General features: G+C 38.1%; 1 protein-coding gene across 4 annotated transcripts in view; it reads left to right on the top strand.

Annotated features, from left to right (window-relative positions):
- Positions 1-18,397, top strand: part of pik3cd (phosphatidylinositol-4,5-bisphosphate 3-kinase, catalytic subunit delta) — a 65,470-nt gene extending 47,073 nt beyond the window's left edge. For 3 of the 4 annotated variants that reach the window (XM_061903942.1, XM_061903939.1, XM_061903943.1), the window contains 11 exons: positions 2,307-2,428; positions 2,500-2,643; positions 2,716-2,815; positions 5,117-5,283; positions 10,122-10,231; positions 10,312-10,390; positions 10,474-10,641; positions 12,096-12,219; positions 14,870-15,015; positions 15,093-15,225; positions 17,875-18,397. In XM_061903942.1, the coding sequence (XP_061759926.1) occupies positions 2,307-2,428; positions 2,500-2,643; positions 2,716-2,815; positions 5,117-5,283; positions 10,122-10,231; positions 10,312-10,390; positions 10,474-10,641; positions 12,096-12,219; positions 14,870-15,015; positions 15,093-15,225; positions 17,875-18,012 (1,431 nt within the window). In that variant the 3' untranslated portion in view covers positions 18,013-18,397. The remainder of the gene's footprint in view (positions 1-2,306; positions 2,429-2,499; positions 2,644-2,715; positions 2,816-5,116; positions 5,284-10,121; positions 10,232-10,311; positions 10,391-10,473; positions 10,642-12,095; positions 12,220-14,869; positions 15,016-15,092; positions 15,226-17,874) is intronic. The other variant, XM_061903941.1, reaches the window with a different exon arrangement.
- Positions 18,398-19,582: the final 1,185 nt, after the last annotated feature.

The following is a 19,582-nucleotide window of genomic DNA, read 5'->3' as shown; positions in this document are numbered from 1 at the left end:
TATCTCAGCTACAATCGGGCGGAAGGCAGGGTACACCCTGGACAAGTCGCCACCTCATCGCAGGGCCAACACAGATAGACAGACAACATTCACACTCACATTCACACACTAGGGCCAATTTTTAGTGTTGCCAATCAACCTATCCCCAGGTGCATGTCTTTGGAGGTGGGAGGAAGCCGGAGTACCCGGAGGGAACCCACGCATTCACGGGGAGAACATGCAAACTCCACACAGAAAGATCCCGAGCCTGGATTTGAACCCAGGACTGCAGGAACTTCGTATTGTGAGGCAGACGCACTAACTCCTCTGCCACCGTGAATCCCTAATCATTAATCATTTATACAAATATTTAAGCAACAAAAAGATTGTTTTAGGTTATTGATTAAAGAAAAAATATTACAAAACTATTCTTTTCTGTTTTTTAATGAATGTTTTTTTTTTTTTTGAGGGATGTGAATCTTCCAACAACTCATGATTCAATTCTGAATTCGATTCAACACAATTCTAAAATCAAACCAACTCTCACTGTAAATGATTTGGTATAAAAATTCAAATAAAACCTCTTTAAAATAGGTTAGGGTTACAAAAGTTTGTATTGTCTGCTGACGTTAAGACATGTATGTGCAGCGAGTAAGTGCGGAGATGGCCTTAAAAAGGTATTTCTAAAAATTGGTTCTTAAAAATGTTTTAAATAACACATTTTAAAATATATTTGAAAAGATTCCTGAAATGTATGAATCGATTTAGAGTTTAGTTAATGAGAATCACTATTCAGCTAGGGCTTCACGGTGGCAGAGGGGTTAGTGCGTCTGCCTCACAATACGACAAACCTGAGTAGTCCTGGGTTCAATCCCAGGCTCGGGATCTTTCTGTGTGGAGTTTGCATGTTCTCCCAGTGAATGCGTGGGTTCCCTCCTGGTATTCCGGCATTCTCCCACTTCCAAAGACATGCACCTGGCGATAGGTTGATTGGCAACACTAAATTGGCCCTAGTGTGTGAATGTGAGTGTGAATGTTGTCTGTCTATCTGTGTTGGCCCTGTGATGAGGTAGCGACTTGTCCAGGGTGTACGCGCCTTCCGCCCGATTATAGCTGAGATAAGCGCCGGCGCCCCCCACGACCCCGAAGGGAATAAGCGATAGAATAATGGATGGATGGATGGATGGACTATTCAGATGTAAATTAATTTTTTCAGCACCACGAAATAACATTCAAAAACCCTTAAGAAATATTGTTATGGTTATTGATTACATCTATTTATTTATTTTTGTCTTTGGTTAATGAAAAAAATATTTCAAAAAATGTGCTTTTCATTAGTCATCAACTAGTTGGGATTTTCTTAGTTCTACCAATTAACAAAAATCCCTGTTTAATATGTCCAAAACGTTCAGCAGCAGGTCTTCATATATTGTATAATGTAACATCGTTGCTGGATGCAATATTCTCGACATGTGATGCAAATCAGGGGTGTCAAAGTCGAGGCCCGCCAGATCCGGCCCGCGAATCAATGACCTATGGCCCCCGGGATGATATTTGATTAGTATTAGACCCAGCCTGCGGGCCACAGGAATTTTCAAAATGGGGTCTCAGGACCCCATCAAGTCATACAAATTGGATCCCACATTAAATTTTTTGGGGTCCCACTTTTTTTATAACAGTTTATTAGCTGAGATAGGCGCCAGCGCCCCCCGCTACCTCTAAAAGGAATAAGCGGTAGAAATGGATGGATGTATGGGTTTTGAAAACAAATGATAAATGTTTGCATTATCCTGTTATACTGTATCTCCCATTCTATATTGTCTTTTGGAAAAGGCTGTCAAAAACGTTACTTAATTCATTAAAAAATAATAATACAAAAGAAAACACATTTTTTTTTGCATCGGTAAATGTTTTCAGTTATAAACATTCACTCCATTTCTTCTTTCCTTCATGGATCTAAACTTTACCGCTGCCGGTATTTTTTTCTACATTTTTATTGTAATATTTTTAGAATGTGTTTGTTCTATTTTTGGCCAAAGTAAGACAAAGAAAACGATCTGAAGTTGTCTTTACTGTTGTCCTACCATGAAATGATTTACGTGGACCCTGACTTAAACAAGTTAAAAAACTTATTCGGGTGTTACCATTTAGTGGTCAATTGTATGCAATATGTACTGAACTGTGCGATCTACTAATAAAAGTTTCAATCAATCAATCAATCAATCTTTATTTTCTAGTTTTAATGCCATAATAGTCTGGCTCGCGAGTGCACAGATACTCGTCCATGCGGCCCCTGAGCTAAAATGACTTTGACTTCCCTGCTTTAGATGGTGAGTCTCCTGAGGAACTGGCCAGAGCTCCCTGCTATCCACGCCTTGGAGCTGTTAGATTACAGTTTTCCTGACCCCGCGGTGCGTTCTTTCACCATCAGATGCCTCCGCAAGCTAAGGTACTCACATTTCCAACATGTTGCTTCTCAGCAAAGCCATTTGTGCAACATCATCTCTTCTCTGCCCACAGCGGCGATGAGCTGCTCCAGTATTTAATCCAGCTGGTCCAGGTCCTGAAGTACGAATCCTACCTGGACTGTGACCTGACAACCTTCCTGCTAGAGCGAGCCTTATTCAACAGGAGGATAGGACATTTTCTCTTCTGGCATCTCAGGTGAGGCAAAACCCTAGCAACACGCACGTGTTTCTTGTTGACGACTAAAAAAAACGTAATGTTTCATTTTAGGTCAGAGATCCACGTGGCATCTGTCAGCTTAAGGTTTGGCCTCATTCTTGAAGCGTACTGCAGGGGGAACATCCACCACATCAAGCTCTTAACCAAACAGGTACTTGTAAATACAAGGGTATTCAAGAGTAATCAGTAATCATCAAATCAAGGAAACTGATCTTTAGGCTTATCTTAACCTATTACTGAATTAATTTTGGATCCAATTAGTAAGAATCCAATCAAGATAATACTTATGATGTTCGAACATGTTTTATTGCATTTTCCAGATTAAATTTTACATTCCATCTGGATTTGATCTGAATCAAAAACAGTTTCTGAACCCAGCATGAACGTACACATTTTTTATTCATAATTTAACCAACCCTTGCATACATTATTACCTCTTACTTGTCAATAATAAATATTTTATGAAAACAATAGACTCATTTTTCTTTGGTATGGTGCAGGCGAGTAGTGATATGCTCTAAATCAGGGGTGTCAAACTCATTTTAGCTCAAGGGCCACATGGAGGAAAATCTGTGCACACGTGGGCCGGACTGTTAAAATCATGGCATTAAAACTGAAGAATAAAGACAACTTCAAATTGTTTTCTTTGGCCAAAAGTAGAACAAACACACTGAAAATATTACAATAAAAATATAAAAAAGAATACCAGCAGCGGTAAAGTTTAGATCCATGAAGTAAAGAAGAAAATGAATGAACGTTTATAACTGAATACATTTACATATGCATAAAAACATTTATCTCATTTGTATTATTTTTTTTAATGAGTTAAGTAACGTTTATGACAACCTTTTTCCAAAACACCGTATAGAATGTGAGATAAAAAAGAATAATGCATATATTTATCATTTGTTTTCAAAACGGTTACAAAGAAGTGGGACCCCAATAATTTACCGTGAGACACCATGTTTATGACTTGATGGGGTCCCTGGGACCCCATAGGTGATTCAATTCCAGCCCGCGGGCCTTGACTTTGACATCTCTGCTCTAAATTTCTTGCCAAGTTGACGTTTTGTCATGTTTTTGATTATTTCTTTGTTAAATTCAATGAATTGCATCCACTTGGAATCTGTCTCAGCTGCATTTGGGCGGAAGGCGGGGTACAGCCTGGACAAGTCGCCACATTATCGCAGGGCCAACACAGATAGACAGACAACATTTACACTTACGGTATTTTGAATTAATTGGCAATTTTTTTTAAATAAAAATGTTCTTAGTGGGCCCCATTCAGCAATAAGTTCCTAACATTTCCGTTTATCTTTCTTCCTATGTGATTTCCTAAGAGTCCATTTAAATTAATGACATGTTCTTAATCGGCCAAATTGTTCCCACCTGCTGTTCTTAAGTTGCTGAATGCCAAATGGTTAGCGCGTGCGAGTCAGTCATAATTTGAATAAACACGCCCTTATTTCCCTAACATGCATACGTACACACCCTTAATTCAGTAATTTGCATAGGTAAACGTCCTTAATTCTCCATACAAGGGTACAATTCCTGCGTAAAAGCCGAACATCAAACTCCCGGAGAAAACACAAACAGATTACAGAAGAGAAATTTGTATTATCCCGCATGGGAAATACATAATGTCAAAATGTAAGTTTAAGAAAGGGGGGACAGCTCTCGGTAGCCTAAAGCGTTCGAATAAATATTTGTCACTTCAGGCAAATAGGTCTGCATGGTCGTGATATATGCGCTCCCTCCCCAGAGAGCATTGCCATTGTGTGAGTTGAGTTGCAACTGGGTGTGAGAGGCTTGTTGGTTCAATTACTAAATCAACGCCCGATAATTGATGCGTGCGTGCGTGCGTGCGTGTGTGTGTGTGTGTGTGTGTGTGTGTGTGTGTGTGTGTGTGTGTGTGTGTGTGTGTGTGTGTGTGTGTGTGTGTGTGTGTGTGCGTGTGTGTTTGTGCGTGCGTGCGTGTGTGTGTGTGCCTAAGAACAAAAAGAATGGTTCCTGAATGGGGGCCATTGTCTTTAGGGTGTATTGTCAGTAGAATTTTGAGGACAAAAATAGTTTTCCCCATTTTTGAAATACTGCTGCAACAGAACAAAATGTGGAAAAGTGAAGCTCTGTGAATACTTTTCAAATGCACTATAAATCTACTTACAACAAACAATAACGTTATTAATAACAATGAGCATGTTTTGTAGTGCACTGCTTTTCAAATAGGGCTTTTAAGCATGAGACTGCAAGACACTGATAAAGCGCACCCCGCTAGCATCGCACCGCACCCCCCAGCGGGTCCGCCTACTACTGTATTTTGACTGGTTAGTGTTTCCTAATTAGCTGGTGCCCCACTTTAGTTTTTTACAGGTTTCACTTTTAGACGGATGAAAGGTTGCACACAACCCGACAAAGTCTCAATAAAAATTGTTTGCCCCTCTGTTATGTACAGAACGAAGCTCAAGGCAAAATGAAGGTCCTCAGTGAAATCATCAAATCTGGGACACAGAAAATGAACGCTGAGGACTTGAAGCTGTGCATCAGACAAGACTCGTACACCGAGGCTTTGTCCAACCTGTTGTCGCCGCTCAACCCCAGTATCATCCTCGCCGACATCTGGTTAGAGACACACACACACACACAAAATAACTGTTCAAACTACTTTACTGACCCAAATACAAACCCCGTTTCCATATGAGTTGGGAAACTGTGTTAGATGTAAATATAAACGGAATACAATGATTTGCAAATCCTTTTCAACTCATATTCAATTGAATGCACTACAAAGACAAGATATTTGATGTTCAAACTCATAAATTTTTAATTTTTTTTTGCAAATAATAATTAACTTAGAATTTCATGTCTGCAACACGTGCCAAAGTAGTTGGGAAAGGGCATGTTCACCACTGTGTTACATCACAGCACTCAATAAACGTTTGGGAACTGAGGAAACTAATTGTTGAAGCTTTGAAAGTGGAATTCTTTCCCATTCTTGTTTTATGTAGAGCTTCAGTCATTCAATAGTCCGGGGTCTCCACTGTCGTATTTTACTCTTCATAATGCGCCACACATTTTCGATGGGAGACATGTCTGGACTGCAGGCGGGCCAGGAAAGTACCCGCACTGTTTTACTACGAAGCCACGCTGTTGTAACACGTGGCTTGGCATTGTTTTGCTGAAATAAGCAGGGGCGTCCATGATAACGTTGCTTGGATGACAACATATGTTGCTCCAAAACCTGTATGGACCTTTCAGCATTAATGGTGCCTTCACAGATGTGTAATTACCCATACCTTGGGCACTAATACACCCCCATACCATCACAGATGCTGGCTTTTGAACTTTGCGCCCCTAACAATCCAGATGGTTATTTTCCTCTTTGTTCCGGAGGACACCACGTCCACAGTTTCCAAATATAATTTGAAATGTGGACTCGTCAGACCACAGAACACTTTAACACTTTGCATCAGTCCATCTTGGATTAGCTCGGGCCCAGCGAAGCCGGCGGCGTTAAAGTACCAATGATTGTCACACACATACTAGATGTGGCGAAATTATTCTCTGCATTTGACCCATCACCCTTGATCACCCCCTGGGAGGTGAGGGGAGTAGTGGGGAACAATGGGCAGCAGCGGTGCCGCGCCCGGGAATCATTTATGGTTTTAACCCCCAATTCCAACCCTTAATGCTGAGTGCCAAGCAGGAAGGTAATGGGTCCCATTTTTATAGTCTTTGGTATGACTCGGCCGGGATGTGAACTGACGACCTACCGATCTCAGTTCCTGGGTGTTGTTGATAGTAGAGTTTTAACTTGCACTTACAGATGTAGCGACCAACTGTAGTTACTGACAGTGGTTTTATGAAGTGTTCCTAAGCCCATGTGGTGATATCCTTTACACGCCGATGTCGGTTTTTGATGCAGTACCGCCTGAGGGATCAAAGGTCCGTAATATCATCGCTTACGTGCAGTGATTTCTCCAGATTCTCTGAACCTTTTGATCATTTTACGGACCGTAGATGGTAAAATCCCTAAATTCCTTCCAATAGCTCGTTGAGAAATGTTGTTCTAAAACTGTTCGACAATTTGCTTACAAATCGGTGACCCTCGCCCCATCCTTGTTTGTGAATTACTTAGCATTTCATGGAAGCTGTTTTTATACTCAATCATGGCACCCACCTGTTCCCAATTAGCCTGCAAACCTGTGGGATGTTCCAAATAAGTGTTTGATGAGCATTCCTCAATTATATCAGTATTTATTGCCACCTTTCCCAACTTCTTTGTCACGTGTTGCTGGCATCAAATTCTAAAGTTAATGATTATTTGCAAGAAAAAAAATGTTTATCGGTTTTAACTTCAAATATGTTGTTTTTGTAGCATATTCAACTGAATATGGGTTGAAAATGATTTGCAAATCATTGTATTCTGTTTATATTTACATCTAACACAATTTCCCAACACATATAGAAAGGCGGTTTGTATAATAAGACCTTTACTGAAAAAATTGGTCCTCTTATATCCCGGGTACAGAAATGTACACATGCAAACCAACAGGTGGCGCAAACGACTTTCCATAAGTGAGTCAGGGTTTATCTATATGTCACTCACACACACACACACACACACACACGCACACACACACACACACATGCACGCACGCACCAGTGACATGCTAAGAAACATGTCCTGAGGATAGTTACCAAGTTAGCAAACAACAAAAGGAGTTATGATGCTAATTTTACAACAATGGTCATCAATAAAGCAGAGTATAGCAGTAAGGGAAAAAAATATACTAAGTTTATACTTCTTATTTTCACTGATATTAAAAAAAAAAAAACAGTTAATATTTTTTTTTGCTAGGGCATTTGGAATTTGATTGCATTGTGATAAAATGTACAGTTTGACTGGTCACGAGCGAGCACCAGAGAAGGCAGGGAGAAAAGACTATGCCGTGTTTTGTTTGGGAAAATATCTGAGTTTATCACTCAAATTGTGTAAAGAAGAAATAAATATCTTGTCGGTGGGGAATTGCACTTTTTAGTGAGGAATTTTGTTTATTATTCACAATCGAAACGTGAGAAAAGAACACATCTTTCTCTTTTTTGTGTGTTTTAAATAGGGGAAAATCGCTAGCAAGAAGCGGCTAACAATGATTTTAATGGGGATTTACCTTTTTTACCTATAAAGCCCTTTCAAAAACCTCCAACAACATTTTATTTACATGCTGTAAGCAGAAGTGGGTAGAGTAGCCAGATATTGTGCTCAAGTAAGAGTACTGTTACTTTAGAGATGTATTACTCAAGTAAAAGTAAGGAGTAGACACCCAAATATGTACGTGAGTAAAAGTAAAAAGTATGTTGTCAAAAAACTACTCAAGTACTGAATAACTGAGGAGTAACCTGTTCATTTAATGACGACGGCAACAAGTAATGCACAAAAACATAAAAATAGCAATGAACAAATTCAGAGCCAGGAATATCTCTGAAGGAACTAAAACAATAGTATACATTAAATAATATATATTTGTTTTTACACTGTATTGAAAAAAAAATTGAAAATGAATTTTACCTTTGCAACCTCATTATACTATTGGCTAAGTTTTATATTTCTCAATACCCAACCTGTTTTTTGTGCCTTTAAAAAAGATTTAGAACCCTCTTACCTCTAACAACCAAAAAGCTGTGAAAACGATGATGCTGTGTTCCAAATTTAAGTTATTCACTGAGATTGAGTGAGCCTATGGCTTTGCACTTTGTTTATTTTATATATATATTTTTTTCATTCTATTTTAGTTACTTTGAATTCACAACACCCTGGCGCTGTTTTGTAAGGTTTTTATACTGTTTTGTACTGTTTTTGTACTTACTTTGATTATTATTTTCAACTGTTTTTAAATGTTGAAATTTATGAATAAAGGTTTAAAAAAAAAAAAGTGTGCAGTTAATCATGTGACTGCCTGGCTCCGTTTGATTGGGGAAACAGAGTCAAACGTCACTAGTGACTGCATTTGATTGGTGAAACGCAGGCATGTGATAGATCCTACTTTGAAGGTCTGTCTGACAAACCAAAACAAACAAAGCGTGCATTAACAGATCGATAAAAATTGGTAGCGAGTAGCGAGCTGAATATAGATAAATAGAGCGGGGTAAAAGTAGCGTTTCTTCTCTATGAATATACTCAAGTAAAAATTAAATTATGTTGCATTCAAACTACTCTTAGAAGTACAATTTAAGTACATGGGCTGCTAAATAAACTACAATATGACCAAAAATGAGTTCAGTCATTTTGTTCAAAAAGTGAAACTTGTAGATTATATAGTTTTTATTTTTATTTATTTTAATTATCTTTTTATTTTTATTTTTTTAATACACTGTAGCACTTTGAGGTTGTTTGCTCAATGTAAAGTGTTTTTTTTTACAAATAAAATCTATTATTATATAGATTCATTACAAACAGACATACATATATATATATATATATATATATATATATATATATATATATATATATATATATATATATATATATATATATATATATATATATATATATATACACACACACACACACACACAGTAAAGGCCAAAAGTTTGGACACACCTTCTCATTCAATGCGTTTTCTTCATTTTCATGACTATTTACATTGTATGTAGATTGTCACTGAAAACATCAAAACTATGAACGAACACGCGGAATTATATACTTAACAAAAAAAGGTGAAATAACTGAAAACATGTTTTATTTTCTATTTTCTTCAAAATAGCCACCCTTTGCTCTGATTAGGGTTTTGCACACTTTTGGCATCATCTCAATGAGCTTCAAGCACACCTGTGAAGTGAAAACCATTTCAGGTGAGTACCTCTTGAAGCTCATCGAGAGAATGTCGAAAGCGTGCGAAAAAGTGCAACGTCTGCTGCGTGAAATTATTTTGACAAAAAGGTAATAAAAAGTGACCTTCTGTTGACTGATACGTGGAACTATCTCTGAACAATGTCTGTTTCCTGTCAAGTATTATTGACATTTTGGTTGAAATAATTTTTTAAATAGAATTAATCACATAATAATTGATCCTACCCTTTACAGTTATTAATTTGTTCATTTTTCCCCCCAAAATCATTCTTCTCTATTCGTCTTTAAAAGAAGTTTCATTAAATGGTGAAATTATATTTTATTATGAAATTGATGGTGGGAAAATAAGCAGCGTAGTTAATCATTTTATTGCGGTTGTTATATGTGTTTTGTGTACAGTTTAAGTGACTTAATTTATATTTACTGGTACATTGAAACTCGACTTATATCACAGTTGTAGGAACGGAACTGGTTTGTGTTCCAAGCACCACCTGTACTACTATAGCTTTTTTTATTGCTTTCATGAATGTAATTACATTAGCTTAGAAGTCTAAAATGATCATGTTTAGAAAAGCTATGAACTCACCATAATAAATGTTTGCTATTCCAGTTCAGAAAAGTGCAGGTTCATGGATTCGAAGATGAAGCCGCTCTGGCTGATGTATAAAAGTCCATGGGTTCAAGGAGACCTGGTGGGCATCATCTTCAAGAATGGAGATGGTGAGTTGCAAAAAAAAAGCATAGATCAGGTGATAATTGAGGAGCAAGCACAAATACGTATTGTACATTACTCCATGCAGATCTTCGACAAGACATGCTGACCCTGCAGATGATCCAGCTTATGGAGAATTTATGGAAGAAGGAAGGTTTAGATCTAAGGTAAGAGGAGTCTTTGTTATTATTATTCATACTCATGCACTGCAAAAAAAAAAAAGGTTATTGGCTGATTTTTGTGCGAACAGAATGATCCCATATGGCTGCTTGTCCACGGGGGACAAGATGGGCTTCATTGAGGTGGTGAAGAACTCCGACACCATCGCCAACATCCAGCGAAACAACAGCAACAGTGCCGCCACTGCTGCCTTTAACAAAGATGCCTTGCTCAACTGGCTCAAATCCAAGAATCCAGAGTGAGTGCCAAAATACACAACAATTTTTTTTTTTATAGTGTCACTGTATATTTCCCGTACGCAAGCAAGACCAAAACTTTGATGTTTAATTGATAATATAGAACATTACACATGCGCTCAAAAATCTGTCAAAATGTTTTAGTACGACTTTGGTAAGCTACAAAGCCGCACCGCTTGATGGATTGTGGGAGCATTACGGCTACCATAGTCAAACGTACTGTGCTTCAACATACGGGTATTATTATGGTGTGTGTGTATATGGCAGTGTTTTTCAACCTTTTTTGAGCGAATGCACATTTTTTGCGTTGAAAAAATCCAGAGGCACATCACCAGCAGAAATCATTAAAACACGAAACTCAGTTGACAGTAAAAAGTCGATGTCGCAATTGTTGGATATGACTTTAAAGCATAACCAAGCATGCATCACTATAGCTCTTGTCTCAAAGTAGATGTACTGTCACCACCTGTCACATTACGCCGTGACTTATTTTGAGTTTTTTGCTTTTTTCCTGTGTGTAGTGTTATAGTTCTTGTCTTGCACTCCTATTTTGGTGGCTTTTTCTCTTTTTTTGATATTTTCCTGTAGCAGTTTCATGTCTTCCTTTGAGCGATATTTACCGCATCTACTTTGTTTTAGCAATCAAGAATATTTCCGTTGTTTTTATCCTTCTTTGTGGGGACATTGTTGATTGTCATGTCATGTTCGGATGTATATTGTGGACGCCGTCTTTACTCCACAGTAAGTCTTTGCTGTCGTCCAGCATTCTGTTTTTGTTTACTTTGTAGCCAGTTCAGTTTTAGTTTCGTTCTGCATGGCCTTCCCTAAGCTTCAATGCCTTTTCTTAGGGACACTCACCTTTTGTTTATTTTTAGTTTAAGCATTAAACACCTTTTTACCTGCACACTGCCTCCCGCTGTTTCCGACATCTACAAAGCAATTAGCTACCGGCTGCCACCTAGTGATATGGAAGAGTATTACACGGTTACTCTGCCGAGCTCTAGACAGCACCAACACTCAACAACAACACATAATTTGAAGACTATAATTACTGGTTTGCAAAAAAAATATTTTTAACCCAAATAGGTGAAATTAGATAATCTTCCACAGCACACCAGACTGTATCTCATGGCACAATAGTGTGCAAAACACTGGACCTCAAAATGGCACCTATTAGGAGATGTTTTTTTCCCCCTTATTATGCAAAACCAACTTTTCTTTGCTAATAGACATCTGACTTGCGCGTTTGAGCGCCACTAAGAGACAAATTCAATTAACGAAAGTTACGCTCATTGGCCAAAATGTGGAGATAAGTTGCGAGCGTCTGGGATTGGTTGAGTTTGCAAGAATTGGCGGATTCATGACATCGCACATTTTCTGGAGGGACGGGATAACAGTAAGTGACTAAAAATGTGTTAACAAATAAAGATTTGAAGAGAATTGTACTCTTCACCAGAGACAAGCTTGAGGAAGCCATCGAGGAGTTCACGCTGTCCTGTGCGGGCTACTGTGTAGCTACTTACGTCTTGGGCATTGGGGACCGTCACAATGACAACATTATGATCAGGGAAACTGGACAGGTGAGCGTTACATTACATTCTATTGCACTTTCTGACAAATCTTAGAATGAAAATCCACCACCAGAGGGCGCTTGTGGATAATTAGGTGGGCTCCCCAGCATGTTTACAAATGCAAACATCAAACAAAGCTGATTTAGAGACCTTGGAGATAGTGTGCCATTCAGATGCATGCATTATCCAATGAGAAAAAACCTTAAGAAATAAACATTTAATTTTGTAATGAAATTTTTTTGATCCAGACTAAAAAATGTTAAATATTACGAGACCACAACGTGTTTTTTTAATTTTTTTCCCCATAATATATAGCATTTGCGGGTTGCAGATAATTTTTTTTATTGGTTTGCGGCAAACCAAAAAATACAATCAAACAAGAAATCTAAAAAGAAAACAGAAAAAAAATATTAATTAAATTTTTTTTATATGTATTTATAAAACGGTTTTGTCTTTGACTATTTATAACGTCTTATCAGTGTGATAACAGTTTGGACGCTGGTGTAAGCTAACTCTTACACTGATGTGCACAAACACAGTCCGCTACTGCATTGCCTCTGCTGTTGTCTCTCGGACAAAAGCACCACATTCATGCTATTATTTAACCCCAAGGTTTGGGGTCGAATTGACTTGAGATTTCTCACACAACTCATTGCACTCTACAAAACACCCACTTTAACTTGAAGACTGTGTGGTAAAATCCCTACAAGATGTGGAACGAGCTTTCAGAGGAAGATAGAGGAAGGGCCGACAGCAGTACCCACTGATTGTTTAGTTTAAAAAACATACCTGCTTTCATGTCAGCACCCAATAATGCAAGAAAAAGTTAGATTTGTTGGTAGTCACTTTAAAAAAAGACTATTTTGAGTTGTCTAAATACACCAATCCCCTTTATTTATATAGCGCTATTAATAACAAAACTGTCTCCAGAGTGCTGCACATAAAAAACAAACAATAAAAAGCAATCAAATTACAAGCATTTATAATGAAACAAGTAAACTATAAAACATTTAATAATAATAATAATAATATTAAGATACATCAATAAAATAGAATTAAAAAAAATAAAAATGAATCGATATAATAGATTAAAACAATAAAAGACAAAGAGGACCACAAGACTCACTCCGATTTAAAATTCAAAATATAATAAAATTGCGTATTAAGACGAGACTTAAAACATTCAACAGTGGGGGCCATTGTGACATGAGGTGGCAGAACATTCCAAAGTTTAGGGCCAACAACAGAGAAGGCCCTGTCACCCCTAGTTTTAAGCCTCGTTTTAGGCCCCACAAGTTGAAACAGGCCCTCGGACCTCAGCTGGAGCAGAATCAGAATCAAAAATACGTTATTCATCCCCGAGGAGAAATTAAGATTTTCAGCACCAACCCATTCAAGATCAGACAAACATTACAGGGAGACAGAGCAGGATCACTGACGAGTCTGCCAACTTCCTGCGCCCTTTACAAAAAAGGGGAGAAATGGGTAAACACTGGGAGGGGGGCCAGAATGAGGCCTAGGAAAAAAAGAATCATAGCCATAGCACACATAAACATGTGTGTAAAAGGAAACATCAAAAAATACTTAGGACATTAAAGACTTTAAAAGATCACAGCTGATGCAACCAGCCGCTTCTACATACGGCCACAAAAGTAAAACAACAACCAAAAATAAATTAATAAATAAACATATACACTGTGGTGGCCTCTGCAGTGTTCTACGCAATCGTCTGCTGGGGCACGGGGAGCATGGCCAGAGACAGGATCAGACCCAACAAAGCAACCAAGATAGCCGACTCCGGATGAGCGAGGATGTGTCCAAGGAGACTGAGGTGTCCGATACCTGCTCATTCAGCCAAGACACTGTGAAGCTTGTCCATCCCGGCGCTCAGCGCCAGCTCCGTAGTACTGTCTCTTCATCCGCATACTCCTCCAGACTCTCCAAACGGACTCTGGTATGGCTGAGACCCAGCATGGCCAAAAGGCTCCCAAGAGGCAGATCCAGAAGTTCACAAAAAATCACCGTAGAAGTCACAAAAGTGCCAACCCTTGTCACACAGTCCCAAAGGGCCCCGAAACAAAAGGCAAAAAAGAAACAAGAGGGAAACATCAGGAATACTAAAATATGACACAAGAGCACAGAGCTCCTGCCAACAGCAGCCATCTTGGGGGAAAAAAGGATGAGGTCCGCGATGTACTTTGGGGCCGGTATATTCAAGGCTTTAAAAACCAACAGGACAATTTTAAAATCAATTGTAAAACGAACAGGAAGCCAATGCAGCGACAACGTCGCAAAGTTGGCATCACTGATCGTTGCTGCTATGTCTTTTAATTCTCTGACTGAGCAGGCGTGCATGAGGTGTGCTAGGAAGCAGAATTATTATGCATGCCGCCACCTGCAGTTTGGAGTTGTAACAACAAGTTATATTTACAGGTAGTCCCATTAAAATGTGTTTCTGAGTGAGGGCAAACAGCTTGTCCTAAATCTATTACGGGTAGCCTGCTACAAATCAATTTTATTGGGGGGAAAAAATGTATACCCCACTAAATTCAATTTCACGGTTAGTCAGTAAATTGTGCTTTTGTTCAGAGAATCTCAAGATCCTGAATGTGACTTATTGTGATACAGCACCTAACCTTATCATCCTCCTGCTTTTCAGCTCTTTCACATTGACTTTGGACATTTTCTGGGCAACTTCAAGCGCAAACTGGGCATCAACAGGGAACGCGTGCCTTTCATTTTGACCTATGATTTTGTCCATGTGATCCAACAAGGTCGAACCAACAACAGTGAGAAGTTTGAGAGGTACAGTATATTGTTTTATTACAGGAGTCTCTAATTTATTCCCTGGGGTTTTGTAACAAAGACTTGGTGTCCTTCAGGTTCAGGGAATACTGCGAGCGAGCCTATAAGATCCTGTGTCGGAACGGGACGCTGTTTGTCAACCTATTTGCCATGATGAAGGCAGCCGGACTGCCTGAGCTCACTTCTTTCAAGGATATTCAGTACTTAAAGGTATATTTTTCCAACATTTATCCAGTTCAGACTCACAGGGAAGCTGGAATGTCCAAACAATCTTGCCAATATCTGATACACACTTAATTTTTCATACGATATCAACCGATATCAATTTGCGCAGCAGCTCTTCCCTCAAACTAATGTCAGGTGACATGTAATCTCATAAATGAACAAAAGATCCATCTTTAATTGTGGCACCACTGGATGCTTTTCACAAATAGAAACACTCTTTGTGCAAAATATTACCCGAATTTTCCAAATTTAATTAGGGATGGGTACAGAATGCGGTACTGTACCGAATTCATTTGCGTAATATCAAACGATATCACATTTCAATACTTTTGTTGCTCATGACGCCACATCCGGCTCAAACACTTGGCTGGTAACAAGCACTCAAGCTAACTTAGTCTAGATCATTTTACAATTGTACATGCTAACAAAGCAAGCATGCCGAAACCATACTTGCCAACCTTGAGAACTCCGAATTTTGGGAGATTGGGGGAGTTGAGGTGGAAGGGGTTGGGGTGGGCGTGGCCGGGGGCGGGGTTAAGTGGGGGGACTATATTTATAGCTAGAATTCACTGAAATTCAAGTATTTCTTTTATATATATATATATATATATATATATATATATATATATATATATATATATATATATATATACATATATTTATGTATGTGTATATATATATATATATACATATATATATATATACACATACATATATATGTATGTATTTTATTATATATATATATATATATATATATATATATATTATATATATATATATATATATATATATATACATATATATATATATATATATACATATATTTATGTATGTGTATATATATACACATACATATATATGTATGTATTTTATTTTATATATATGTATAAATATGTATGTATATATATATTATTTTTATTTATATTTACATACATATACATACATAAAAGAAATACTGAGAATTTCAGTGTTCATTAATTTACACATATACACACACATAACACTCCTCTACTCATTGTTGTATTTGAAAGTACAATGCTTTGCAGCCAGTAGCAAAGCCATTGAAGGAGCATAGGTCTGGGCAGCATCTGTGACATTTAATTTTCAGGAAAAGACTGAGTTTAGGGTTGACTTGTCCATCCTCGTTCTATTCTCTGTCACTTGTCGTCGCCATGACTGTCACTTCTTCTCCGTCTCCTTCTTGTTGTGTGTGCAGTTGTGCACTCTCCAAAAGCCGTAGATGTTAACACGTGACTGCGCCGGCACGCTGTTTATATGAAGGAAAAGTGGACGTGACAAATGGCTGTCCTCACTCAGGTCCGCACGGACCTGGAGCGGGCGTGTCCCGGGAGATTATCGGTAGGGGCATTGAAATTCGGGAGTCTCCTGGGAAAATCGAGAGGGTTGGCAAGTATGACTGGGAGACGCAACTGCTCTGTACTTCTCCCTACATCCGTGTACCGCGCCATACAGAGGCGTTTTAAAAAGTCATACATTTTAGTTTTTGAAACCGATACCGATAAATTCCGATATTAAATTTTAAAGCATTTATTGGCCGATAATATCGGTTGGCAGTACGATATTATCGGACATCTCTAGTTATCTTAATTAGCTGATTTAATTTTTTACATTTTTAGTTAAAAATTAACATTTCTTCACACATGAACACACACAAAAGTAACACAAATTGGTACAAATTAGTACCGCTAAGTACCGGTATCGATTCCAGGATACTAAGAACTGGGACTGTATCAATTCAAATGTGAAAGGTACCCATCCGTATTTGTATGCGGTGTAAGCTGTTGACATTTTCTCATATTTATTTGCAACATTTTGTCTCAACAAAATAATCAATGAAAAAACTCACCACCACAACTAAAATAACATATTTTCCTGTGCTATTGACAATTAAGACAAGTTGTGATTTTTCACACCAGGTTAGACTGTGTTTGTGTTTTAGTTATTATTTTCCTTAGTTTCGTGGCCTTTTATCTTTTTAACGCTCGTTTTGTCCATTACGTTTTCTTGTTGCTAGGTGGCTGATTAGCCGCATCTGCTTTCTGTTTTTTCTTACCTTGTTCTGTCCTTTAACTCTCTCCTTTATAGTCCCGGTTTTTCCCTGTCTTCGTGGCTGGTCCATTGTCCGCCATTTGTTAGACACAAGGGTTTGTTTGTTGCTTCTGTTATTTGTTTCACGCTACCTATGTTTCCCCTTTGCTAATCTTCATGCTACGCTAAGTTAGCACCAGTTCTATGTTACGCTGCCTTGTGTTTTGAAGTAAAGAGTCTTCTTACCTGCACGCTGACTGTGGTCTTACGCATCTTTGGAATCACAGACATTAGTCTTTTGAATAAATTCACAAATTAGAATAAAAATAATAGAAGGCAATTTGGAAATATGCACAATTTTGGCTGGCACAAACATCCATTTAAAATAAAGTATGCTCAGGGCATTCTATCGATTGTAACTGGACTGTTTGGTTAGTCTTAGAAGATGTTTCGCCTCTCATGCAAGTAGGCTTTATCAGTTCATGGTCAAACACCGAGATTGGTCAGAAAAAAATGGTTACTGATATATGACACAATATCGCAATTTTATTGTTGCTGGGGGGTTTTTTTGTTTTGTTTTTTTAGGACTCTTTAGCTTTGGGCAAATCAGATGAAGAAGCACTGAAGAATTTCAAAGTCAAGTTCAATGAAGCACTGCGGGAAAGCTGGAAGACCAAGGTCAACTGGATGATGCACTCTCTGGCCAAAGATAACAGACCGTGAAGGACAGCTCAAGTTTCAATGTAACGGAGGGAAAACGAAAGGGAAAATACAAACCCGGTGGCATTGACCCATTGTTTACATGTGATTGCTCCTGTTTGAAGGATGTTACGTCTCAATTGAAGGCAACCAAAGACAGTGGAACCATCCTGGAGCCAATTTGTAACACACCAGTGGAACTTCTACTTGAAAACTATGGATTTATCTCAAATAAACATCATGGACTACAATAATATTGATAAAATGTACATGCTGTCAGTCACAGACTACAATAATGAGTCAGATATATGTCTTACTGTTTTATTTATTGATAAATTCTCGTGCAAACATTTTTGTTGGTTTTACAGCTGTGTTACTTCATCTATTACAATAAACTGCTTTTACAGTGCCTGTCTGGTAAGATATGGAAAATGCTATTTAATTGGTTGAAAACTAGAAACCTATTTTAGAAGTATTTTATTCTCAGGTGCTGAAAAAAGATGAAACATGATACTTGTGCCGGTGTGCAGTCCAAACAAAAAAGCTGTGTGCAGAATATGATTGTGCATTTCTTGCTTGATGATAATGTAGTGTTACTTGCCTTGTATTTTTATGACCGATGTGCCATTATTACAGAGATTACATTTCTGTATCTAATTGTGCAAAATTGTGTTATTTAATTTGATCGTATGTGCGTAAATTGCTTTACAATCTTTTTTTTATCTTACCGTTATTATTCCTGTGTGTCTTTTTATTCTTCGGGTTACATGGGCCTATTAGTTAGTATGTCGGCCTGACAGTCAAGAGGTTCAGGGTTCCAATGTCCGTTGGGGCATGTCTTGGAGTTTCTCCCCGTGCGTGTGGGTTATTCCCAGGTACTTCTTCGCACATCCTAAAAAACATGCATGTTAGGTTAATTGGAGTAAACATGAGTGTGAATGATTTTTTGATTACAGGTGAAACTCAAAAAACTAAAATATCATGCAAAAGTTCAATTGTTTCAGCAATTCAACTTCAAATGTGAAAATATGTGATATAAAGTTATTACATGCAAAGTGAAGTATGTCAAGCCTTTATTCCTATAATTTGTCAATTTTAAGTTTTTATAAGATGAAATCTTAAAACAAAACTTAAACTCATTGAAATTATATCAAAAGAGGGCTCGCACGATAATGACCTTTTTTGACTTTCATCTGTACTGCAAGTATTGCCCTGGATATAAGAAAACCTCTAACACAGGGGTCTCAGACACGCAACCTGCGAGACGTTATTTTGCGGCCCCCACCTTAATATGAAAGTTTAATGTTAGTGCGGCCTGCGAGTTTTATATGAATGCCGTTTGACAGCGTTGCGTTATTTGGGTCCAAAATGGCTCTTTCAACGTTCTGGGTTGCCTACCCCTGCGTTAGTGGAAAAGCGGCAAATGAGTGAACGCGACAGAGATGTTGCCATGGAGACGAGGGTTTTCTTATGTGCCTGGGTGCAGTCACACCGCGACACTTGTCCGTCAGTAATAACAGTCCCTGATAACATGGACAATTCAAACGGGTTTTTTTTTGTTTCATTTGCATTGCCTCACACGAACACTACGTAC

Source organism: Nerophis ophidion, linkage group LG06 (assembly GCF_033978795.1).
Source record: "Nerophis ophidion isolate RoL-2023_Sa linkage group LG06, RoL_Noph_v1.0, whole genome shotgun sequence".
Classification (NCBI taxonomy): Eukaryota; Metazoa; Chordata; class Actinopteri; order Syngnathiformes; family Syngnathidae; genus Nerophis; species Nerophis ophidion.
The sequence above is the reverse complement of the archived record's forward strand: the minus strand, read 5'-3'. Positions and strand labels throughout refer to the sequence as shown.